Source organism: Amphiprion ocellaris, chromosome 8, assembly GCF_022539595.1.
Source record: "Amphiprion ocellaris isolate individual 3 ecotype Okinawa chromosome 8, ASM2253959v1, whole genome shotgun sequence".
Classification (NCBI taxonomy): domain Eukaryota; kingdom Metazoa; phylum Chordata; class Actinopteri; family Pomacentridae; genus Amphiprion; species Amphiprion ocellaris.
This window is the reverse complement of record NC_072773.1, coordinates 15310786-15338073: the sequence shown is the minus strand read 5'-3', so window position 1 is coordinate 15338073 and position 27288 is coordinate 15310786. Positions and strand designations below refer to the sequence as shown.

The following is a 27288-nucleotide window of genomic DNA, read 5'->3' as shown; positions in this document are numbered from 1 at the left end:
AGAAAGAGACACAAATGCTTACAGACTGAATGGGTTTTTAGAAATGTCCCACCACCAGAAAGAGAAATCAACAGCAGTTTTGATTTCAAAAAAGCTTTTTGACATCAGGGCTGACACACAAACATCTTAAATGTTGCCACTATCATGCTGATATTTGACATACGCCAATGGGGTTGCAACTCTCAATTCTTTTGTCTTTACATCTATTCACATTTTGGTTTGAATTTAAAGAGAAAAATGGCCCAGTCTCATCTCTGAAGTATATTTTCTCTAATTAATGGTGTAATGATATAATGCCGGAGGACAGCAGCAGCAAAGAATCCCTGACTCAACATTTAGAAAATGCGTGGCATCCAGATAGGCGCCTGAGATACCAGGCATGGGGGATGGAGAGGGAGAGACAGGCGAGAAGATATGCTGAGACGGGTGAGACAGAAGGAGACGCGGGATTGGCTCCACTTAGCATGTTATGAGTCAAGGGTTTGCCAGAGGTCATGAGCTGCATGAATAAAACAAATCATGTTATCGCATCCCCGTTCCAAACTCAAACATCCAACAATAAGTTCCTCTGGGAATAGATGAGGGTTTCTTTAGGCTTATTCTGGGCCCTTTGAGAAGACACACTGCATGTTTCATAACCGTAAAACTTATTAAACTGGAGGTTGGGCAAAGAGCAGACCAGATTTTCTAGCCTCAGTCCAGGCATTCTAGCAATTATACACTGGTTCACCATGGATTGCTCTTGTGGCTGGATGTGGCACTTTTTTTCTTTGTCAGCTCTGTATTTCAATAATCCAGGAGAAAATCAGGTTTCATGTGGCCCAGAGGCCTCTGAATCACAAAATGAGGCTGAAATGATTTCCTGAATATGTGTCACGCGAAAAAGAAAAAAAAAGAGAGAGAAAGAAGACAAATCTCTGGCCTTAGAAAGGGACAGAGGAGAGCTCAAGAGTTGTTGGTCCACAGACAGTGTGACAGCCTGATTAAAATGCCCACAGACTGTTAGAGCTAGACCTCCACTCTCTATTCACTGGACCCAGGCACGTCGTCACGACAACGAAGGACGACAAAGGACTTTCTCAGGCTATTGAGTGCTGTGAAAGAAGAGGCAGCCGTGTGTGTGCATGTGTATGTGTGTGTGTGTGTGTGTGTGTGTGTGTGTGACTTGGAGTGGAGATGTGGCTGTACAAGCCGTAGGTGGTAATGTATGCAGACCATCCACAAACAAATGAATACGCATGCACGGCCCACTGCTGCCTCCCTAGCATTCTGCCACACAATGACCATACCAGCGCGTCCTCGATGACGTGATGCTTCATCCCAGCATATGGCCAGTCTGAATTCAAACCCGAGACTGGCATAGACATGTTTTTTTTTTACGCTTGCTTTGTCTTTTTGAAGACAGAATGCAAAAGCCTTTTTTGTGCATTTACTATGGTACTAGCTTTCGATTGAATAGAGCAGATCCTGTGTAGTATGGAGCGCTGGCTTAAGACATCAAACACCAACATTTCTTATAAAGAGAATCACACTTACTTGTTCTGCATTAGACTACATTTCAAGGACTAGTTCAAGATTTTGAAAGACACTCTTGGGGTGGTTACACTGAACACGCAACTTATGCAGACCATTTATGGAGCAGCTGTTTCAACACTTTGCTTCAGTTATATTCAGTCAAAGTGGCACAACAGGCATGTGAGCAGGGCAGAAGTGGTGCGTATACAATTGTACATACAATCTGCTTCAAACTTTGCGGGTAGGTCACTTAGGGACCCAAGGGAGTGAAGTGTTGAAGCACATCAGGTGAATAGTGACTAAGCCTGGATTGGGGCTGCCTGTTGTAGCCTGTCACGCCTTTTGCAAGGCAACATCATCAAAGGCAAATATATGAGGTGATGTGATGACATCCCATTAACAGCAATTCAAACACTGGCAGACCTAGTAATAATGACAATCACACAATCCAGCTGTGGGTTCAACCCTCTGAACTTCTGTCACATTTCTCCTCACTGTGGGCTCATTTTTTTTTCCATAATATGAAGTCATGGCCTTCAATTCAAGCATTATAACCATGGCTAGAAATAGGGAGATTAGCAGAGAGATTTCAAAATTGTGCGAAAAAAACAAACAAGCAAACAACAAATGCTATTATATACAGGGTGTGTATGTTTTATACACATGCAATAATCCTGTTGAAATAATGACAGTATAATTGTGTAATGAAAAGACATTACTTTTATTTTGAAAGAATGTGTCTGCTCAATATAACACATGCTTTTAGCTTACAGATACTCAGCATTTCTGTATTTTCGTACTGGGTATGAATCCATATTCAGCTCGATGAGACTTTTTGTTCTCTAAGCAAAGATAAGCTACCGTACTTTCAGATATTTTTGAACAAGAGCAACAAGTTTTTGCGTTGTCATCCATCCCTGCCTTTTCTCACGTTGTCATTCTCATTGTGGCCGACTGGCTGACGCTCCTATGGGAGGCCAGAGAGCTGAGGTCTGTAATTGTGGCAGGATTTGTTGGCTGCTGTCCGTGCTGTTGTGGTCCAACTCTGTCAGCAGAAGCTCTTTCTAAGGATCTGACTACCGGCCTCTTAACACACTCTGTGTGTCACACACACACACACACTCACACACAAGGTATTGAAAGCACACAACCTGCAGTCGCTTACAAAGGCAGATACATTTCTCACTATTATTATCTTAATTTAACTACATGGTCCTGTTTCAGTTTTGGTTCACAAAGTACCATTTGAGGGAGGCTGTGCTCTGGGGACCGTATATTCCCATCATACTATATTCAAACATGCACTTTTAGATTTATGACAGACATACTTATTAAGTGGCCATATTTTACTACCCTCCAGGGCCGCTTGGGTCCCACAGCCGTTTGCCCATCCCTGGTTAAGAAGTTAAATTGGGCCTCAGCTGCTATTGTCAATCATTCTCTCTCTCTTTCACCCTCGCCGTCTCATTAAGTCCATCTACCCCCTGCTTCCTCTTCAATGCTCTTTGATCCTTCAGCCTGTTGAATGTTGAACTGAAGAATTACAGCACCACCAGTTCCAGTCTGTCATATTTCCATGACAGCACGAATCTCCCCTCTTCCCCACCTCGTCAGGTCAGGAGGTCAAAGGCTTTGTTGTCATGTGCTCAGACAAACTGGCCGAAATGTGTTGTCAGAGACGTTTCAGAGACTTGGAGTCATTCTGCGCTGGAGATATATTAATTAAGTTAATATTTTTAGTCAGATTAATCATTATGATGGATTAATCCACATTAATGCATCAATTTTACAGCCCTAATTTTTTGTGAAGTAAGTCATGAAAGAAATTCTACCTTTGTCTTTTCCTTTTTCCATCAAGGTAGAGGACTTTATATTACCATGAAAAATTAGACCATAATGTCCAAAAATGTGACCAGAGCAGAAAGTGTCCAAAAAGTGCTTGGGGTTCAGAGAGTTAAGCAATATTTCCAATTGATAAGCAGAGACTTAGTCATTCTAAACTTATTTCACAATGTTCAAATGTAGTGAGCACGAGTTACTTATGTTTGTCTTTGATTACGTGTTAATAGTTTCACATGTTGACATGTCACAGTGGGAAAGCACAGATGTTAAGAATCATGTGAATAATGACTCTGTTCTCTCCAGGTGTTCCAGTCCAAGTCACTTTTGTCATTTATACCTGATTTTCCCACATTAGCATGCCACACTGTCTACTGTGAATGCCTTTTCAATTATTTAACATTAAACACTTTTGCGATCCATAAAAATTTAATAGATTATTTCCTTCCTTTTCATTTTTGCACATTGGCAGTGGCTATAGTATCATAAATGGCCTTTTAGGCCTTCACTCATTGCCCACGTTGTTAATAAGCTGGTGTGGTGAATGATGATGATGTGTAGACCAGAGATAATGGGAGCTCATTCGTAATAGATTATAGCAAATGAAAGCCCATTGATCTTACAGTGGACCTCAGGTCGTGCGTGACATGTTGTACCAAGCAGTTCAGCTTAACACCTGCTTTTCCCAGGGAGAGCACTACTGTCTCCAGGGTGAAAGGATCCTGTCATAAAACGGGCTAAGTGAGTGCGTGTGTGGGTGTGTGCACATGATGAGTGATGTGTGTGTGTGTGTGTAGACTCTCTTTTAAGGGAAGTGGCTTTTATCCTGTGTCCGTTCAGTGCAGCCACTTGGTCAGAGAGCTGTGAAAGGGACACTATTCCCCCCAGCAGCAGACAGAGAGCCCCTTCAGCACACCGGAGGGCCACAGAGAGAGAGTCCCTCTGTGTCTGCATGTGAACTGAGGGGAGAGAGATGGCCATTGACCCTACAGAAGGCGACGGAAATGGAGAAAGGCCAAGCATGTGTTCATCTGCCTCTCATAATATTAGTGATCTAAATATGCTGATCTAACCGTCTAAATAGAGACACACTACCAGCAGCTACACTGTAAATAGATGGACTTACTGGACACGTATGTGGACTGGCAGTGAAACAATTACACCTACACATTGTTTGCAAAAGCAGGTTGCTTATGCATGTTGTGTTTGGGCCCACACTGACAGGTTCACAATCACAGCAGTGTGTTTATTTAGATCTGTTCCCCTGTCGTCCTGTCAGGTTGAAGTTTCATTGGCAGAAAGTGGTCCAAGTATGTCAGACTCCTGTTGTTAGAAATGCAGCTGAGCATGACGGGCTTGTCTGTTTCTTCTTTGGTGCTCATACCACATGAGAAAATAACTAAATGTGAGAATCAGCTCAGATGTCATTTTGTTGTGTGTGGAGGTCCAAGCTTGAGGAACCGCTGCTTATTAGATTCAGCCTTTATGGCTTGGTCACACCCACAAATTGTGTGATCAGTTAATTGCATTGGAAGCACAGTGACACATGCTGTTGTAGAGTTGCAGTGATTTCTCTCGTTAATTTTGTGTAAAATTATCAAGTTAATTTATGCCTTGGACCCACTGCAATGAACTTAACAATTAAGCAACCAGAGAAGAAAAGTGTATATTGGGGTATTAGCTGTGTAATGAGAAGTAATACTAACAGATAGAGATGTTAATGATGAATCATTAATCAATCAGTCAACCTTTTTTTTTTTAAAATTTAAACAATTAAAACTTAGGTGCTAAGGCAGAAGATGAAGAACATGTTAGGGAATGTACTGTAGATTAGCTGTAGTATCTGTTAGTACCTCTTGTTGTTTAATCAGATGGAAGACTCGTTTGTTGTGTTTATTACTGCAGTGATCTGAGGCAGTTCTGTTTTGGCATCCACAGTTCACCGTGGGTATGTTTTTGTCGAAATCCAGATTGTTAAATCAGTACTTTTGTGATTGTTATTATTCCGCCAAGGAACAGCGGAGTTATGTGACAATTGGTGTACGATCAGTTCGCCCGCTGCATATTTAGGTCAAGCGATTCGGTATCCATACATAACGTACACGTGAAAAACACATGCCTGTGTTCAATGCAAGGTCATTTTGTTTGTGGATTCATCTATATTAAATGGCCACATTCTACAGTGCCGTGGTTTCTGCGACAAATTTTTTCAAGACTTCAGTCGTCGGAAATGATACAATGACTGAGCAACCGTGGCAGAGTACTGTGCTCTCTGAGTGCTTTTCTTGTTTCAACTGTGTTGTGTTTTAACTATGATTGTTGTAGATGAGTGAATTGATTTTTGGTGTATGTGTGGCTAAGCACCCTGTGAAGGTGTAGCTAGTAGCGGGCCAATGTGACAAAGATTTAAGAAATGTTTAATGACTTCTGGCCAGTGCCCATGTGCAGAAACGGAGCATAAGTTAACCTCTTATTTTGCTGTGAACAATTCTTGGCACAACCAACACATAATCCACAGGTTGGTCTAGAGCTTGGTTTACACTTGATGCAAGGTGTCTAGCCATACAGTAGATATCCATGGCAAAGGATTCAATTTGTAATGAAGCATTAGATTTCAACTGTTGATGAAACTGCCACTGCTCTAGACAGATGCATCGTGTGCAATCAATAAACTGTGTCTTTACATTCTTTATTTTACTTTGTGATATATTACATAGTAATGTGCCCTCCTATCCAAATACAAAAATTGTGTTACATTTAGGTAATTGCTGGGAGGTACTGTGTTTAGATTAATTCATTGTAAGAGAAAGAGAGAGATGGTTGTGAGATTTGTCTTAACTAAATGTGTGTTTTTGAAGAGCAGCACATTACTGAGTTTTTCTTCAACTTCTTTTAGGTTGTCTTCACTGCCAACAATCTCCTTCAGTGTCAGAAACTTAAAGGAGGAAACACAGCAAACACTGCAACTGCATTTACAGGCACTTCAGTGAATCTGTCCCATAAATGTCACTCAAGCATATATGCCAGATCCATCCCCTACCTCCTTTTAAATGCATTTCACAGATTTACTGGCAAATGTATGTGCCTGTTCTGTATATTCTCACTGGTAGCCTCGCTGCATGTGGTCACTAAAGGCCTTGCTGATCTCAAACAGACCCTTTGCTACTTCCCTTACTTCACTCTCTGGATAGGATCCTCAATGCTACTGTTGCAGAGCCTGGGGCGAGACGCCAGCCGACCCACCACAACGTAACAATGCAAGGCAGAGCTCCGTGGCTCCGTGGCTCCGGTCCCAATGTCCCCCACTGTCTCTGTGCTGCTGACCTCACATATTTTATGGGGTCTTAGGCGTTCAGTGGGCTGTCACGGCTCATTAGGAGCTTTAGAAATGAACTTGCACAGCAGACTCTCTTAGTGATTAATAAACATGGACAGAGAGAGAAAGCGAGACAGATAGGAATGGTTAGGGCAAAAGTTCACAGATGGGACTACATTCTGAGAAGTTTTTAGTGGCCTATAAATACACTTGTTGGCTCACAGACATTGTGCATGTACTGTATAACAGCATCTTTCCTTCTCTTGATTGGGATGGCCTTAATGTGATGATGAAAGTTAATTTTAGAAAACGTGAGGGACTTTGTCTGACAGAACTAAAATTCTGAGGAAATCAGTTGTGTATATTTTTGTATTGCTTGCATTTACTCCATAGTTTCTATCTGACCATCGTTTTCCCGTCCCCAATTCAGCTGACAGCCTAATGGCCTACCAGAGGTTATTTATAGGTCGTTGGACTGTGCCTCATGGCCGAACATGCTGCATACCAGACACAACTGATGAACTCTGGAGATTGTTGGCGAACAGCATGAGAGAAACCGCCCCTCTGCTACTCTAAAGGGTGGCGCTGGTGTTTGTATTACTACCAAACACTTCCACAGCAAAGGCCAAATGTAGTGAGTAAAAAGGAAGGAAGGAAAGGATATGAACTCTAAGCACACTCTAAGCATGCTATTCTCGCTGGAAGTGATGATGTTCGATAAAAGCAATGTCAGTTAAACCACGAAGAGTGGTCATTTATTTGACAGATGCAGTGAAAATGTTGTATATCCTTTAAAGGTCTGACGTGTCAAGAGAAATATCTCAGATTGGACTTCCCCTCTTGTCTTATATCAACTACAGCTGTATTTCTCATGTGTCTGTTCTTCCCCTTCCATCTCCACTTTGTCCCACACCACAGTCATTCAGTCTGATCTCAGGGTAGTTCGTAGGAAGCCATCAGTGGTGGTTGGTAAGAGGAAGTTCCCATGGCGATGGGGTCACTGTAGGCTATAAATATGTTGACTGCGTCATGTTGGCCGGTCAAAGAGCAGGTGAGGACGCCTGCTTAGAGGAGCAGTGAGAATTTGTGTTGAATTGTTCCCAGGCTGTATTACTGACTGAATGAGGCCTAACAAGTTTTTAGCCCAAGGTTGACATGGTAGCTGTTTTATTTAGTTGTAACTGAACTAAAGCTACTGAATTTAGGTTGATTTACTTTAGACAGTGTAAAACTATCTCATTCCATCAATCTAAACAACAAAACTAGTCCCTCTCATGGCATGCTTTTGCTCAGCCATCTTGAAATGAGAATTTTGAAAGAAGAAATAATACAGTCTCTCACAATCATTTCGTCATTCATTAGTCATTGGTTAGTCATTTATAAACAGTAAAACACAAGTCCAGATTCAATGTTTGTGGTTTAAAAATGGAAGACTAAGAGTCTACAGATGTAACTAAGTACTGTTTAAGCCTGAACATTGTTTTTATTTGATAGATATTGGAAATTGAATTATGATATATATATACACACACACACACACACACACTAAGGGCTGACTGCAGATCTTAAGCCTGCAAAGTCTGCACAGTCAGGCTTAAGGTCAATATTTATTGTATCATAGATTTAAAACGTGCTGGAGCATTAATACATGAGATGCAATCAAAAGTGTGCCTGTCAAACAAGGAGAATGTAAAATCATTGATGGGACAGTTTAAACCCTGGAAACAACTGCAAACATTATCCATTTAGTTGTTTACTAATAATTAATAGCTGGCTATTTTGATGATCAATTAACCAGTGTAAATATTTTTTGTAAGAAGAAAAGTCTAAATTCTCAGATATTAGCTTGTTAAATGTGTATATTTTGGAGGGTTCTTTCCTCTATGACAGCAAAGTGAATATACTTTGCTTATGGACAAATCAAGACATCTGAGAACACCTTCTTGGGTTGTGGGAAAACCTGATTTTTTGTTTTTATTTTTTCCATTTTAAAGACTAACAAATAATTATAAATAAGAAATAACTGTGACATCAGTTAACATATAATCTTCCATAAGCAGACCATTCTCTAAGCACTGATACAGCACTGGATAGAATGGTCTGCATTTCTATAGAAACCAATCACTATCACTTCACTGGAGCTAAGCAATAGTGTCCCCTCATGATAGTGACAGGAAAATTGTTTTAGTGACATATTTGCATGCAGGGAGGCGAGCACTGCCATTAGAATGGTAAATGGTCTGCAATTATATAGCGCCTTTCTACCTTAGTGGTACTCAAAGCGCTTAGCAGTGTGTTTCTCATTCACCCATTCACACACCAGTGGTGACAGAGCTGCCATGCGAGGTGCTTGCCTGTCATTGTGAGCAACTTTGGGGTAAGTGTCTTATCCAAGGACACTTGGACATGTCAAGGGGGGCGAGGTATTGAACTGCCAACCTTGAGAATAGTGGATCACCTGCTCTTCTTCCAGCTGAGACACAGTTGCCCAATGGATAAGATTTTTTTTTTTAAAGACATGTTGATAGTGATATGAAACAAGAAAACGGTATCTGTTGCCACTGCAACTTTCTTGTTGTTTTGATTTGTGATTTCAATTTAAAATTGAATAATTGTTTAGCCCCTGTGCTAGTTGCACTCTTGGACCATATAGTCCATTGACACTGGACCATTGAGCTAAATGATGTTTCTTTGTCATAATTAGTATATTAGCATGGCGTGTAGCATGTTTAGCTAATGTGTCATTTTGCAATAACGCTCATGGAAATGTCATTAGCATTGCAGGTACAGGGTCAATTAGACAATTCTTGTTGAGGTTGGTGTGGCCCATATTTTTATTTTTTATTGCAATCCATCCAATAGTCATCTTAAATTTCTCGGTGACTAATGTGACTAAAATAAACTTGTGTGCAAGAGCTGTAGCAGATTTGTCTCAATAAAACATGAGGTTTGTTTTATATATATATTTCATAAAGAGTGTTCTTCCTCTGTCTCAGAGGGCTGTAAGAATTTTCAGCCCTGTTTAACAGACTCTACCGGCCACTCCTCTTCTGATTGACACACATAAAACCCACACAAAACTCAAGTCTTCTGACAGTGGGCGTGGAGGTTATTTCTTATTATACTTCTTATTCTGCTCATGAATAAGTAAAGAGGAGGTCTGAGACACACTCACCCACTTACCAGACACATGCACCTGCTCCTGGATGGCCGCTGGTTATGTACACACACACACATGCGCGCACGCACACACGCATACACACACACACACACACATACACACACACATCCACTGACAGAGATTCCTGGTCTCCTCCTTTTCAGCCCCCATCGTCTTTGTCCTGATTGCAGCCTCAGGGGGTAGACAGTTAGGTGAGATGGCACTGCATGTCTAATGTCTTAGCAATCTATTCACACTTCAAAGTAATGCTGCACAATATTGCATTTTTCCCTTAATATCACTCTCTTACAGAGAAAGAGATTTTCTTTCGCTGGTATTATGCAGAGCGTTGGGGCATGAATAATACTCAGCAGTGCTCTGTTTCAGTGTCGTCATATCCCCAGTTTAAGGTTTGCGCCACACACAATGGTGTCCAGGAGTTACTTATTTATTTCTATGTGACCTTTCTCAGTGAGGTCAGTGAAAGGTCTGAGGAACCTGCTCAATAATTTAAGAGGTTTTCTCTCTAATGCAAAAGCTCTCAGTGTCCACAAACCACTTTCCTCAGAGGTGTTGAGTGATGGCTGTGGAAATAGGAAATGAGAAATGTTTTGAATGTTCCAGCTGTAAGGGATACTGTGGCTGCTGCTGTTTCGGTTCCAATGAACACATTCTACATAGTGGTGAAGTTATAAACACTGTTAGAGTAATCATATACTAGACGGTGTGACACTTTGAAGAATGGCGTAATCAGAGAGTCATCTTGAAACTTGCCCGTCTGTCTCTGAGTCATGAATCAGCCTCTCTTTCTCTCTCTCTCTCTCTTTCTCTTTCTCTGTCTTTACTTTGTACAGATTATTTGTGTTGCTACCACTCACAGACAGAGAGGAAAGGACTGGGATATGATTCCAGGTGATAAAACGAAGGAAGTCTTCAGGTCAACAGAGAACATAAATGGTGAGACTCTATTCCCAGATGTGCATTTGAACCTTACAAATGGCATTTAAATGATAGCACTGACATTAATAACAATGTTCCATATTTTGAGCTAATTTTAATTAAAGAATCAACATTGCGTCAGTCTGACACTCGTTATTTTCCAACTTCTTGAATCTGTAAAATAAAAAAAAATCTTGAAATTTAGTAACTTTGGCTTATGAACACTGTAGTTCTTAATAAATACTACACCAACATTAACACTGCCATAGTGTAAATAAGAAGAGTGATGCAAAATAAACTACAGAGCCCATAAACAATGAAGGCCTGTGGCTGATAAGCTATATCAGACTGTGGATACACTGATGGTACTTACCAGTAGGATCAATTCATTGTTGTTTTTGGTCTTTTACCCTCTGAACCCAAGAATCTGCTGGTGGATTTGAAAGGTTTGTCTTTAGCAAATTGCCAAAATTACACCAGTTACCAGAAACTACAAGCAATCTCTCAACTACACATCCGTGATGTTCATTTCTGTACCGAAAATGAACCAAATCTAAGCTTAAAATTGTGATGCTTCATTCAAAATTATTTTAAAAATTGTTGTAAATGAAGCATTTGCACTAAATATATTCTATAAAAAGTCAGTGCTCCCTATTGTAACTGGGAAGCCATTAGTGTCTCAGCTACAACAGCTACATAACAAAAATTCATGGAGTTTTCAACTGAACTGCAACTTTTTTATATTTTGTGGCATTATAACTTCGTTATGTGGCACAAAAGACCTTTATGAGTGTTCTCTAATGGGCTGTTTTCTCAGAGGTACAGGACTTTATATTGCAGTGAAAAATGAGCTGACAGTGAATAAAAATATAATAGGAGAAATTGCCCATAAAATGCTTGGGGTTTAGAGGGTTGAATGTAATTTCTCTCAGAAGAAAGGTAGCAACAATTACCTGAGTTGAAAAAAAAGCTGTCAAACTGAAGTATATATGCTTGGGATAATAAGAGCTTGCAAGAAAAAAGAACATTTTCTTCCTTGCCTAAATTCTTAAGAGGTTCTTTCCTCAATAATATTCTCAGCTCAAAACTAATCTCTCTAAAACTCTTAAAGTTGGACTGTGCTCAACTATATGGAAGCGGCTTTTAGCCTTACTAAATGTTGATGTTTAACCTCAAACATCTGCTCGTACAGGCAAAGTCCTTATAGACAAGGCTTGCCACTCTGCAGCTGCCTTGGTAACAATCACGAGCAGATATTTTGCACTAGGCCAGCCCTTGTCTCTATGAATGGGAGGGGACCCAGAACTTTCGTTCAAAATCGCCAAAAAAATTCAAAACTGCTTTAAAAAGCATGTTTAGTACTTTTACCAAACATGCGCTCAGATTCAAGATACCACGCTTGCATCAATGCAGCTACATGATGGGATGGATGTTTTATAAAGCAGACAATTGGCTTTTTGTTGAAAATTACAGAATTTTCCCATAAATGTCTAATCCAGATTTTTAAAATGGTGAATCTCCCCCTTCCAACTTCTCTGGTGCAGGCCTCTTACCCTGTTTTTTCTCTTCAGAGTATTTGCCATGCTACATGGGAAGGCTCTAAACTCCACCCTGGTCTTGCTCCTCATCCTCACTGTTGCCACTGCCCACGGTCGCTCCTACCCACGTTTTTCACGTAATGACACTGAATTCCAGCACCTGGTGCTTCACCCGGACCCCTCTGTGGGGACGGTGTATGTGGGGGCCAGGAACCACCTCTTTCAGTTGGATGGATCAGATGGACTCCGGCTGGAGCAAGAGGAGACGACCGGTCCTGTGAGCGATAGCAAAGACTGCCTTCCCCCAGTCAATGAGCTCAACTGTCCCCAAGCCAAAAGAACCAGCAATCACAACAAATTACTGCTGGTGGACCCAACAGCACTGGAGTTGATCACCTGTGGCAATGTACACCAGGGCACCTGCCAGAAACGCAGTTTGGCATCAATCAAAAAGGTTCTCTTCTCCACTGAGAGGCCTGTGGATACACAGTATGTTGCAGCCAATGATCCATTAGTGTCAACTGTGGGGCTGGTGGTGGGACTTCGCGGTGGGGAAAGAACGGTGATGTATGTGGGTCGGGGGTATACTGCCAGCCACCCGCCCATCTCTACCCGCCACCTTTCATCAGAACCCATCTTTTCCTATGAGGAGACTGCGAAGCTAGCCGTGGCCGGACGTCTGTCGGAATATGACCATCATTTTGTGACAGCGTTCACACGACGCTCATACGTGTACTTTTTGTTTTACCGCCGTGATATCAAGTCAGTCTCAAGGGAGTACCGCACCTATGCTGCCCGAGTCTGCATGGAGGACACTTCCTACTATTCGTATGTGGAAATTCCTCTGGTCTGCCGATCGGTGTCCTCTCCTTCCAAGACATACAATCTGCTCCAGGCGGCCCAGGTACTTTAATGTGTTGAGTCAAAACATTGTGACCACTCCTGCCTAATTTTCTGTTCATCCTTCTTGTGCCTCCCAGACAGCTCCATCCAGGCAAGGTATAGACTGTGCAAGATCTCAGAAGGCGCCCTGTGGTGTCTTGCGCTAAGATATTTGCAGTAGATCCTAACTCTATAACTTATGGGGGGCTATTAATGACTAGGTGCATCCCACAAGCCTTGCCATTCTGGAGATGCTCCAAACCAGCCATGTGGCTAGGACTATTTGCCCCATCGCTATTTCTGTTGCATTTAAACGCTGACCAACTGTTCACTCACCATCTAGTAGATCCAGGACATGCAGTGTAATTACAAAATAGTTAATATTATTTGCTTCATCTGTAAGTGGTCATAATGTTTTGGCTCACATGGGTATATTTTGCCAAATTACATCATGCTATAGGTACTCAGTAGTAATACTCAGTAGTAATTATGTTATGCATAGCAACAGCTCAAAAATATTTCTGTTTCTTTCTCATCACAGTTTCATTAGTGTGACTAAGTCTTCAGTCTATCTTTCGCAAATCAGTTTTCATGAAACCCACACTGATGTAACTGTTTGTCTTCCTGTGTTTTTCCCACGCCTTTGTTGCAACAGGTGGGACAAGGTGCAGGCCTGCAAGGCGAGGATCTGCTGGGAGTCTTCTCCTCCCGCATCAGTTCCACAAACAATAGCCCCGTGGATGCCTCGGCTCTGTGCGTTTTCCCCCTGGATGAGCTAGACAGACACATCGACTCCACCCGTGACCTCTGTTACACTCAAGATGGGCGGGTGGAGGGAAGAGGAGAGGTGGCCTACATAGAATATGAGGTCAAGTCCAGCTGTGCCAACCTGCCTCTGGTAAGGATACAGGAGATGAAAGCAAAGGGAGGGGGTAAATGTTCTCGGGCATAAACATCAACCTGGTGTAGAAGCTGATGTTTCCTCCGGAACAAAGAAAAGCAATTGATTCCTACAATTGCATGCTAATAGGAGCCTTTCAAATTACTCTTTCTCCCAGAGATCACTGTGTTCTCTGCTTTAGACTGCTTTGTGCTCGTTATAGCATGGATACAGGCCTTAGAGTAGATACATTAAAGCTATATATCATTAGGAATTATTCTTTGATGTCTACCTGTACATCAAGTATATCGATTCAGTTGACTTGAGTGTTTTGAGGAAGTCAAAGCAGATGGATCGTACAGCCAGTAACAAGGAATGACCGGACTGACAAAATTAAGCTGAGCAACAGGAAGAGGTATTGGCTATAGATAATGGATGGATGGAAGTCTAGTAATGAGGTCCTTGTTTAGAAGCCCTGAGCTCCCAGATGCCCAAGGAATAGCTTTGCCCAGCTGCAGCCATCCAAGGATCCCCTCCGCTGCCCTGCCGCCAGCCCTCACAGCCATTTAATGGCATCGTTAGGGATCAATAAACCAAACTAACCCCGAATCATCTGTGCTGCTGCTTAATGAGCTCTGACAAGGAAGGATGGGGGTTCTTTTGAAACCCACGGAAATAGGAGGACAGCGAGTGAGTGAGAGAAAGGGGGAGGATACAGAAACATCCGAGTAAAAAGACTGTAGCACCAAGAGCGACTGGGAGAAAGAAGAAAAGAGTCTAGAGGAAGAAAATGAGACAGAAAGAAAAGAGATGAATGAAGGAAGAGGAAGATGCATTAGATCACAGTTCCCTGCCAACAGCGATAAGCCATCTTATTTTCTTAATAAACAAACTCTGAGTGGGCTAAAAAAAGATGTTCCATTCTACCTCCTCCTTTAGGGCCAATTATCTAGAGCCAGAGCTTGGAGACTAACTGTAAAGCAGGATTTGGAGTGGTTGCTTTGCAAAACCAAAAGAGCAAGTTGGTTGTGTCTGACTGAGTCTCCTTTAATCTGTGGTGCAATCCTCTTACGATGAATTAAGAGGATTCACAGCAGGCTCTGAGGCAATAGCAAGAACATGAACTTGTTTGTCTGAAGCTTTAAGTTTTTGGTACAAGTTAAATTAGAAACAAAAAAAACAATCATACGAAATGTGATGAACATAAACCAATGAGTACCTCAAAATAAATCTCTGTGTTTTTTTAAGGATATACTAAGCTTTTTATTCTGCCATATGTTGTAGAATACCTTGAAGGCGTATCCCTGCGGCTCTGACCACACCCCAAGTCCAATGGCAAGCCGGGCACCGCTGGAAGCTAAAGCAGCATGGCACACCTCAGCTGCCCGTCTCACTGCTGTGGCCGTCAGCGTCAGAGATGGACACAACATCGCCTTCCTGGGAGACTCCAAAGGGACTCTCCACAAGGTATCCTTCATCTTTTACATGCTTTCACTTTCAGTTTCTGTTGGACAGCCTTCCCAGCAGGGACTAGTGGAAGGCAGGGAGACACCCCTGACCCACCAGTGCCATGGAAATGTTTAGACCATTAGGTAATTACTTATCAAGCCAGTGTTGTAATTTTCCATTCACTGCAGTCACACAAGCGTTAAGGCTTAACTAATACTGTGTCCATACAGCCCTACCCTTGCGGTTTTTACTGTCTGCTTGCCTGTGAATCAGATCCCGGCAAAGCAAACACATCTTACACCGCATACAGCATTTGAATCCACTTTCAGGGATGTTTTTTTGTCCAAGTTTATGCCAGTTCCCATATTCTTCTACATCGTTATGTGACTACAGCCTGAAAGATTCTCTTCATTCGTACACTTAAAATGTTCCAGCATACACAGACTAGCATACCACTATGATCCCATGCTTAATGTTTGTGCTTTTTGTTCTGCGGACTGTGGAGTGTGATTGTTGGAGACTTGATGCATTTTTGAGCTAATGCTTTAAAGCGGTGCAAAGTTCTTTAGAAAACTGGTGGAATGTGTAGCCCGGAATAGATTTTGATTGGAGTATCACCTTGTTTGTCAAGGTCTGAGAGCTGATTTTTACACTGCTGTCCAAAAAACTGAAGCGTGGCACCACCTTTGAACAACATCTGCATAGATGAGATAGTTAAATGAAGGGATCAAGATAAGAGGATTGTAGACATAACTCTGCTGTGAGGTATTTGTCTAGTAGTTCTGCTTTGCTGTGTGTCTGTGTGAAAGAGAGAGCGTGAGACATAGAGCCAGACTTGGTACTATTAGGTAGCAGATCAAAGCAGCACTCCATGTAGCCATGTGAAGTAAGCTATTGTAACGGGATTATTGTATCACAGCAGGACAAATTCCACAGCATCCAGATACAGGAATCTATGTGTGTGTGTGTGTGTGTGTGTGTGTGTGTGTGTGTGTGTGTGTGTGTGTGTGTGTGTGTGTGTGTGTGTGTGTGTGTGTGTGTTTCAGGTACAGGCAAATTGACAATTGCTGACCCATTTCAAATTTAATATCGTAGTAGTATGTATAGAATAGCTGGTCTAAAATTGGTGTCACTAACTTAATCTTTGCAGATTTAGTCAGCAAGATCCTTATAGCATCGATAGAGTTGCCAAGACTTGGATGAGAAGATTGATGCCACTCTCATGTTGGTACATTAACTGTGGAGCCAGAGATTTCTGAACACCTTCTTTATTTACTAGTATCATGCTCAACTTAACTTGTTTCATGCTTCAGTTTTAAGTGCTGATCAAAGTTTGATGCGGTCCCGGCAGTCTCACTAAGTGTTGCACAGCAGAATTTAAATACTGCCATGAGTTTAAACCGCACTTTGAGGTTTAGGTAGCACAACTTTATTGTAGTAGATTGTGTTGACATCTGGTCCTAGACAGCCACAGCCTCTCCTCCTGTCTCCCACATTCACTTGGAGTGCATGTAAAGGAGGCATGAATTAAATCCTGAAACTTCTTTGTCTGAGACTGAGACAAGATGGAGGGAAAAAAAAATGTGGTCAATTCAGAGAACTTTGAAAAGTGATCTTTGACCAAGTCTGACCTTTATTATTACTACACTATTGTTTGCTTAAGTTCAGAAATGATATTTACTGATCTTCACTTTTAAAGAAGAAAATGTTGGCTTAGCTAATCACCTCCTGGCTCGAGCGACAAAGTTCGCACACAGCCATTAGATGGATATAAGTAGTCGTACAGTTTTATTTAACTCTTGGCAACAAAGTGAATGAATCCCAAAATGAGGAAGTACTCCTTTAGGATTAGGATAAACCTTCAAGGATTTAATCTATGCACTACAAATTAACGGCATATCTGTCCTATCTTAACCTCCCACACACTTATTAAACAGGGGTTATTATTATATGGATTAAATAAAAGCAAGCAAGAAGGCATCTTCAAAGGAGTATATCCATATTTTTTTTTTAGGATTGCCTTAAAGCAGCACTTGGATGTCCATTTGTCCTACTGAGCAGTTTTTATCTGGCAGTTAAGAGATCCTATTTTAAATTTAGCTGTAGCACAAGATTTCAATGTATCATACAAACAACCAGGGCTGTGGATTTTGGCTTTTTTCTCTCATGATGAAATCACTAAAGGATCTCTTCAGTGCAGCATGAACAGGAGGAATAATAATAGTAACACTTTCAGTGTTCATGTAGGCATGTAAGTGTTAAGATAGATTTTAGAAAATACTAAACGTGACATGCAAAACAACACACTGCATAAATATCCCCAAGCATTACAGAGCAGCTTCCCATGCCATTATGTGTTGAGTGCATCCTCTTAATGGGGCAGACAAGTGATTCTCCATTCTGTTTGCAGTGATCTCATTAAAATGAGGTAACATGAGAGTTTGAAGGCCTGGGAATCACTTAAGCCAGAGGTGTCATTCTGCGCTTCATATTAGATTTGACTGTGCAGTAATCTGATTCATGGCCACTTCTGCTGCGATCCTGTGCAAGTGTGATTTGATTTGTGCATGAGTTGTAAGCTGAAGAAGGTACTCCTTTTCCGTTATTCTCTTTTTTGTCAGCCTTTCATTTTAGATTTGCACTGTAAGAAATATATCACTTTTAAACATGCCTATCCATCCTGTCCTGGAAATGTAAATCAAATGGTAGCGATATTTTTCATATATTGCAAAATTGCTGAAGTATTTTCTGTTTTTCTGGTGTTTTTGTCCAGGTCTATCTTGGCCAAGATGGCATGGTGGAGGTTTATGCGAACACAACGATCCATCCCAACTCACCCATTAACAGTGACCTTTTACTGGATCAGAATGGAGCCCACATCTACATCATGACCAAAACTGCTGTAAGCATACAAAAACCCACTTGCACATTTTTGAAAAGTTGTAGGTTTCATGTGCTTTATGCTCAAAATACTCAACAGATGCATAAACAGCCGCAGCCTTTTTGGGGAGTCTCCCCATTCAACCACTCACACAGATGTCTCCATACATGAGACTGAACATGGCTTGTCATTCATTGTTAGACAATTTATCGTTTGTCAGAGTTTTTCAGGCTTTTATACTTCCTCAAGCTGTGTCTCTCTCACCGAAAAAAGAGTATAAAAGAATGAGAGGCAAAGAGTTTTAAAGAAAACAGAGAGGCCAGCTGGCTGTTAAGGTCAAAGGGCACTAGCCCCACTGTGATAGGTACAACACTCAGCAGGAGGTGTGGGTCGGACACAACAATGGTATTGATCAGAGAAAGTGGCCTCCATTGTGTTGGCACACTCCCTACAGAGTGTGTGTGTGGGAAGCTGTAGATGCTGATAGATGCATATGGGAAACTGGGAGTCTAGACACTGAATAGCTTCTGTCAGTCCTGGACTGCTGAACACCAACATCTGAGTGTAGAGCTGCAGTCTCAAGTTACATTTAACATATATATCTAACGGTCTTTAAAGATAATTAAGTGCACTGCATCGGTCAAAAGTAGTAATGTCTCAAAAGCAAATTGAAGTTTGGCTTGTCTGAGTAAGAAATACTGATGTAGAGCCCACTTTCACAATGTAACATCATCATGTAACATCATACAGTTGCCTTCGATTATGTTGCCTGACAACAGGAGCTCCACCCACAGGCAGCCAAAACCAGACTGAGGACCCTAAAAAGACCCAAAAAATGCCCAGCATTTATCTGATTTGCTTCGCTGCACTCCACTGGGACCCCAGAATTACAACCTGAAAGTTTGAAGTGTAACAGATGTATGTTTGTTGAGATATGCAAAGAGCACACATGCATAGATTCCTGGATTTTTAAGTCCATCCGTCCATTTTCTTCCACTTATCCAGTGTTGTGTTGTGGTGATACCAGACTAAACAGAGCTTTAGAGGTGTCCCTCTCAAGTAAGGTACTCCAGCTCTTTCTCGAGGATCCCATGGCATTCACAGGCCACATGAGAATTAATTAATTCCTCCTGAGTTCAGGGTCTACACAGCATCTCACTTGGTGCAGAAAGGACAGTGGTGAGAAGGCATCCTAATCAGTTGCCCTAACTAGCTTTTACATAAAGGAACAGCGACTCACTCCGAGCTCCCTCTAGATGTCCAGGCTTCTCACCCCATCTTAAAGGCTGAGCCCATGCACACCACAAAGGAAACTTATTTCAGCCACATATATCTGCCATGTCATTTTTTCAATCATTACCCAGAGGTCATGGCCATAGGTGAGGGTTGGAATATAGATCGACTCGTAAATGAAAGGGGCTGTACAGTGGCTTGGTGGTTAGCACTTTCGCCTTGCAGCTAGATGATCCCCTGTTCACTGCGGGGGCTTTCTCCTGGTACTCCGGCTTCTTCCCACATTTCAAAAACATGTTTAGGTTAATTGGTAACTCTGAACTGTCCTTAGATGTGAATGTGAGTGTGATTGTTTGCCTGTATATGTAGCACTGTGATAGCTCCCCCCCCCCCCCCGTTGTGTATAGATAATGGATGGATGGATGGTAAATGAAGAGTTTCACCTTCAGGCTCAGCTCAGTCTTCATCCCAGAAGTCCAGTACAACTCTGCAATTCTACAATTTCATTGTGTTGATGCTTTTATCTAAAGCGACGTATATCTGAGTGTAGACACAACACAAGCGAGGATCTAGTCAGGAGATAACAACCTGGATAAGTGCCAGTACGATGCCTGTATTACTGCTGACACTGCAGCAATCTGTATGTCTACTTCACGCTCCATTTTCATGTCTCTAGTGAGCAACAATACTGTGAATAGACACTTAAACACAGAAACTCACCTCCAACCCACAGAGAGCAATCCGCTGGGCTTTGACAGAGATCCACGGCCTCAGACTTGAGGTGCTGTCTCATCCCAGCCGCTTTACTCTTAGCTGCAAACCACCCTGGTGCATACTGAAGTTCATGGCCAAAGTCAAAGAGCGACTGATTTCCTGCTTGATAACCAGCATCATTACACAGCAGGACTAAATTGGTGTTAAGCTCCCATACAGAAAGAGGCAAGACATGTAATCCAGTGGACCATAATGCCATCTTTAGTGGCTGAAAAAAAATCACATAGAAATCTCACATAAGTGTAGGATAGATTTCAAATGCTCTTAACATGCTCTTGACAGTGTGTTCTGCACAGTATTGTTAAAGCAATGCTCCCTCAGTGTACTCAGTCAGTGTGTAAGTCTAAGTTATGACATTGTGGTTGGCAATCAAACGAAATCCAAGGCACTCTGGGGTGAGTTAAAAGTCTTTTGTGAGGCCTAGTGCCTTCATGAAGGAGTCATATTTCTTCGACCACAAAGTTATTGACGAACACATTGTCTGAGTGCACTGAGCAAACATAGCTGCATTTTGTAAGGAGAGAATTTAGCCCGTGTGATCCCAGAATAAAACATAGTGATACAGCGCCCCTTTCTTGACTTCATATCGCATTAATTTATGCTTCATTACATACTATTAGACAGTAGTACTTCGGGCGCCAAACTATTTCACATCTTTTGATACTAATCCTCACTTATGTGTCATTTTCAGGTAGAGAAGCGTCCCGTGGCAGAATGTGGAGACCACTTGGACTGTCAGTCATGTCTGTCTGCCAAAGACCCTTACTGTGGTTGGTGTGTCCTTGAGGGACGGTGAGTCAATGTGCATTTTTGTTTGTAAAAAAAAAAAAAAAAAGAAAAAGAAAAGGCTTCTTTACTGCTCCATGCTCCCTCTTTCCTTGGTTTTCTTACCTCTAACATTTCTTTTGGTGTTTCAGTTGTGGCCAGCGGTGGGAGTGCCAGCGAGGGTCTGTGCAGGGTCAGTGGTTGTGGAGTTTCAACCAGACACAGCAGTGCCTCGGCATCCAGCACCTCAGCCTCTACAACATCAGCCGCGGGGAGAAAACTGATGTAATACAGGGGAGAGAGTGGGCAGCGAATAACAGCAGTGCACTAGAATATTTTGCTGCATGCCAGCAGTAGCATTTTATGATTCCATCCAGCTCACACATTACAATTTCAGTTCAACAAAAGTCTTGAGTTGACGAACTGTATGCTCCTTTGTCTTTTCTGTCTCATGCCTCTCTTTTTTCCATTCAGATCGCAGTATCAGTAGAGGGCCTCCCCAGTCTGAAACAAGGAGAGGCCTACTCCTGCTTCTTCCAGGACACAGAAACTCCTGCCTTGCTCACTACCACTGGTGTTATATGCTCCACCCCTGATGCCAGTAATCTGCCCCCCATTGGCCATGGAGACGGTGAGTTTTCAGAAATTGTACCTGATAGGTCCAATTTTCTCAGTACATTCAAAGATGCAAAAAAAAACTTGCAACAGTGACTATCACAATTTATACTTCCACTGGAGTTCAAAGAATACCAAAGCAGCTAAAAAGAACAACACAGATAATGATCAGATAATTTAAAGTTGACATACACTGCCGTTCAAAAGTTTGGGGTCACTTAGAAATTTACTTTTTTTTTTAAAGAAAATCAGTTTTCGTCAATGAAGATAACATAAAATTAATCAGAAATACAGTCTAGACATTGTTAATGTGCTAAATGACTATTCTAGCTGGAAACAGCTGATTTTTAATGGAATATCTCCATAGGGGTACAGAGGAACATTTCCAGCAACCATCACTCCTGTGTACTAATGGTACATTGTGTTAGCTAATGGTGTTGAAAGGCTAATTGATGATTAGAAAACCCTTGTGCAATCATGTTAACACATAAATAAAAGTGTGAGTTTTCATGGAAAACGTGAAATTGTTAGGGTGACCCCAAACGTTTGAGCGGTAGTGCCTATCCTGACAACTAGTTTGCTCTGATCCAGAGTTTGTGATGGTGACCCTGTCGCTACGATTCATAAACGTGACGGTAGCAGAGACAGAATTCACCTTCTACAACTGCAGTTTGGTCCAACAGCTGTCTGGACGCAGGCCGTGAGTACACACACACACACACACACACACACACACACACACACACACACACACACACACACACACACACATTGTTGCTCATCACTTTATCAAATCTAATCAAGAGAAATATATATGTGTTAGCAGATCTACTAGATTGTATTTCAGCTTGTAACTTCTGACACAATATCTGTTTGCACATTAGATGTCTGACTCAGACTGCTTAGATATTGTGCCATACATATAGTTGTTCTGATAAGTACAAGATATTCCAAACACATGTAATACTGTATGGGGAAAATGTCCCTGACGTTGGTTATTTTCTGCTGTTGTTCAGCATATATGAATATTGAGTGGATGCTACTGAACGTGACTTTGTGGTGCGAGTGAAATGAATATCACAGTATGGATAATGCAGTGTCGGTGTACTGTATGTGAGAATTGAGGATTATTGTCAGAGTTGCGATAAGGGCTTTTTAAACGTTTCCATTGTCACAAATTTTTTCATCGTGATTTCTTGTCCTGTCCTGCTGTGCGCTCTGCTAGATGCCAAGGGTGTGTTAGCAGTCGCTGGGGGTGTAACTGGTGTATTCACCAGCACGTCTGCACACATAAACACACCTGCAGCCAAGGAGTCACCATCTACAATCAAAACGTGAGTCTGAAAAGGAATGTTTTGAACTGTGTTGAGAAATGCTGAAATTCAAAGTTAAATGGACTAGATTTGTAATGCTGAGCATTTATCATACTGTTTTGTGCAGTGCACATGCTGCACACATTAGTCATGCATGTACAATCTGTTTGTTGTGTTTTTCTTTTATTCCCATATTTGTACAGTTTTTTTACCATGTTTTTTTATGTTACTCATAAGTTATTTCTTCATATTTCTACATACCCTTCTGTTTTATCCTAATTTTGTCTTCCCCATGCTTTTTTCTTGTCCTCTCTTTTCCTCATTTGTTCACTTGTCCTACTCCTTCATCAAGTTCAAACCGCAAACACCCACCATCCCACCACCCCCCAGAAAACCGACCCCTTCACCTCCTGCTGTCCTGACTGCTACAACAACAACAACGACAGCAACCACTACAACAACACAGCCACCACCCACAGAGACATCTGCCCCCACAACAACAGCTGTCCCCTCAACTACCACCACAGTGACACCACCCACCACCCCTAAAGCTGAACCCACCACACCAATTACCCTCACCACAACTCACCCCTTTGTCAGGATCTCCACCCAGGCCACCACCATACACACTGATGTCACCACCACAGGCCTCTCTGATGTGGAGGGAATAACAAAGGGAACTGGTGGCACTACAAGAGGCCTTTCAAAGGATGAGGCCACCTTAAATATCACTGAAGGAACTCCCCACATTACATTGCCCAGCAGCACGAGTGGCCAGGTAAACTCTCTTCTGAGGTTTTTAGAGCCATCTGGTGAAGCAGTGGGCTCTTCCTCTGAAATAAGCTCAACTACTTCCAAAGAACTGCCGCTCTTAATAGACCTTCCAATCAGTAACAACAAGGAACCCATTCCCAGGGCCACCTCTGAGGAGAAAGACTCACCTTCCTGGCAGAATAGGTGGGAGAACTCAGAGGGCAAGGTGGAAACAGTAACAAGTTCAGCCACTGTTCAGTCGTTCATCTTCACACAGTCACCTGAAACAGTTATTGAACTCAACTCTGAATCAGCAAAAAACTCCCAGTCTGACTCTTCGACTGACTCTTACTTGTGGGTGAGTGTAGAAGCCATATGTGGAAATAGCGCACTAATGTTGCTCCAGTCACCACAAGAAACTGCTCAAATTAATAGTGAGCTATTTTGGAAAATGTGCTTCTTTTCTTTCTTGTTGAGAGAAAACGCCGAAGGTTGATACCATTCTAGCCTACAGTTAGAAGACAATTAGCTCTGCTTTCTATAAAGCCTAAAGGACAAAACAGCGATTGTGGCTCTGTGCAAACATAGCAAAATACACACCTACCAGCATACACTACTGTTCAAAAGTTTGGGGTCACCCAGACAATTTCATGTTTTCCATGAAAACTCACACTTTCATTCATGTACTAACATAATTGCACAAGGGTTTTTTAATCATCAATTAGCCTTTCAACACGATTAGCTAACACACAACGTACCATTAGAACACAGGAGTGATGGTTGCTGGAAATGGGCCTCTGTTCCCCTATGTAGATATTCCAGTGAAAATCAGCTGTTTCCAGCTGGAATAGTCATTTACCACATTAACAATGTTTATACTATATGTCCGATTAATTTAATGTTACCTTCACTGAAAAAAACTGCTTTTCTTTCAAAAAAATAAAGACATTTCTAAGTGACCCCAAACTTTTGACCAGTAGTGTATGTTGATGGGTTAACATGCTCAAGAGCGTCAGTTCAGCTGTGTGCCCTACTTCCAATGTTTCTGCTAAGCTGACACTTAGCAGACAGATGCAAAAACATGTTGTTTCTCTCATTTCACTCCCAACAAAAAAAAAGTATTTTCCAAAAACACTGAGCTATTTTTCATCACCCTGTCCACCCTATCCATATCATTGCTGTTCACCTCATTTAGTGCAAGCAACATATAATAATAATCTTTTTCTAACCCAGGACTTGTCCTACGAGCTAAGGAATAGGTGCATTGCTATATTTGATCATACTTTTAGTAGTCAATTCCTTCTTTGTGTTTTATTTGTATGTCTTAGGTTTCATTGCTGGAATTTGTACTTGTCCTGGCTGTTAATTTTTATTATTTTTTTGACGTTTCACCTTTTGTTTGCGTTTTAGGTATAAGATGGAGATATTTGGGCATTGGGCATTTTTGCACTAGGATTCCCCTTTCCTTGATAGCATCTAAGTAAAAGATGAATTCAGTATAACAAAGTATTTCTCAAACACAGAAAACACTATGATTAAGAGTATGTGGAACATCTCAGTTTCTGTGGCAACAATCAGATGAGGAAATCTTAGTTTAGTGGAAGCGAGGAAAATGCTGTCCTGTTGCATAGTACTTTGTGTCATATTTTGGTTTTCAAAATCAGTGTGGAAGAACCTGAACCCCTTCAGGCATCTTTCGTAAGACCTGAGGAGTGTATTATGAAGCAAGATTCATGAGTCTGCGAGGTATAGTGAGTCTAAAGCTGGACTTTCCAACATTATGAAAATGGTTTCTTTAAACCTGCTTGATATTGTTAATATGGTTATAAGAAGTGCAACCCTTTCACCAGTTCTTTCTGTGACCATATTTTCTCTGAGCGGTACAGAATCTCATCTGTAAACCTATGGAGTTGTACTTCAGTGACACCACTGAATGAAGCTATGCAGTTACAGGAGGCAAACTATATGTCCCATGTTGCCATAAAAACCCATATATATTCAGCTTTTGATGCAGAAAATGCAAGTTGTTTTTGCATCTGATTCAAACCAACTCTTTTAATATTTAGTATTGGCTAATACCAAGTCCATGCTTTGCAGTATGAGACCTGTGAAACCGATGGGCATTAGTAAGTCCAGCGTGCAGCAAGGCTAATCAATGACACTGGGGTCATTGGTAAAACCAAAAGCAACCATATCTGATTAAAAACCTTGAGAAACCTTGTCCTGTCTGGTGCCCCATTTTAGCTTGTGGACATAAACAAAGGATGGGGCATTCAAAAAAAGTTGTTTCCAGTCAGTTAAATAAGCCTCGATCAGCCCTGGACATTTATAGAAAATGCAAAATATGTTTTTTGTACTTGATCCTGATTTGTAGCCAAGTCCATCTAAAATGATCAGCTTATTGGTATTGATCACAGAGATAATTCATTTGACAACATTAATTTTGGTCTGGGATGGGCAAAAACTAAAGCGATTTCCACATATTCTGCATTATGAGACAATGTCAGACTTAAATGCAATTTGTGAGGATCATATTTAGATGTATGAAGTTTAAAGGTTAAGAGCTCTAATGTGCAGCCGTCACGTTAGATATAAGCGGCTACATTAAGAGAATACTAAGTGGGAAAATACATTAACTTACACCATTAACAGTTTTCTGCCAGCATTCCTATCATTTGCAGTTATAGTGCTTTATAATAATGTGTTAAACTTTTAAATTCGTTGTAGCTCTCCATTAAAACAACCTGTTCCTCCTCACTACAACAGCAATATGCCATCGGTCTTTCTGCACAAGACCAGTTGAAGTAATCGACACACGCCCTCTTTTGTGGGAATGCACACAGACTCTGAAGAAGGAAGCCTAGTTAACAAAGAAAGTTGATAACTACTGTCATGATATCCATTATCTCTGATTGGGGTTTTAGGTTATGTCAAGCTGACTAGTGCAACGAAAACCTGGCTGTGTTGAACTTGCTTTGTAGTTAAACCTGTGTGGTTGAGCTGGGCTTAATTGTGCAACAGCAGAAGCAAACTTTGAAGTCAAATGTTCACTGGAAGTTTATCTCAGACAAGAGAAGTCTGTGTCAACAGCATAGAGCAAACACGTGAAATTGTCAGAATATTTATTTATTGTTCATAGAGCAAGCATGTGCATAGTGTTGGAGATTTAGATTTAGAACAGGATGCAGCTGTAGGTCTATGCTAGCATTTTTGTATGCTTGATATTGTCCATGTTGTTCAATAATGTGTTGTCAGGAATGCCCATGTGTGGAGAAAGTTCAGGACTCTTCTCTCCTCCCTGTCAATGTGGAGAGGAAGATCACTCTGGTGGGACAACACCTAAACCTCTTTCAGGTAATGTAGCCATCCAAAGGGACAGCAGCTTTTTCCTCAGTGGGGATACATTTTGGCTTTATCGAAACAGGTCATTTATATT

At 41.5% G+C, this 27288-nt stretch overlaps 1 protein-coding gene across 1 annotated transcript in view; it reads left to right on the top strand.

Annotated features, from left to right (window-relative positions):
• LOC111588494 (plexin-B1-like) overlaps nucleotides 1-27288 on the top strand; it is a 77085-nt gene that overhangs the window by 22711 nt on the left and 27086 nt on the right. Inside the window, exons 2-13 of the mRNA XM_023298913.3 lie at nucleotides 10685-10787; nucleotides 12341-13211; nucleotides 13845-14087; nucleotides 15354-15536; nucleotides 18292-18420; nucleotides 21098-21198; nucleotides 21324-21456; nucleotides 21646-21802; nucleotides 22378-22486; nucleotides 23012-23120; nucleotides 23452-24210; nucleotides 27108-27206. Of these exons, the coding sequence (XP_023154681.2) occupies nucleotides 12351-13211; nucleotides 13845-14087; nucleotides 15354-15536; nucleotides 18292-18420; nucleotides 21098-21198; nucleotides 21324-21456; nucleotides 21646-21802; nucleotides 22378-22486; nucleotides 23012-23120; nucleotides 23452-24210; nucleotides 27108-27206 (2883 nt within the window). The 5' untranslated portion in view covers nucleotides 10685-10787; nucleotides 12341-12350. The remainder of the gene's footprint in view (nucleotides 1-10684; nucleotides 10788-12340; nucleotides 13212-13844; nucleotides 14088-15353; nucleotides 15537-18291; nucleotides 18421-21097; nucleotides 21199-21323; nucleotides 21457-21645; nucleotides 21803-22377; nucleotides 22487-23011; nucleotides 23121-23451; nucleotides 24211-27107; nucleotides 27207-27288) is intronic.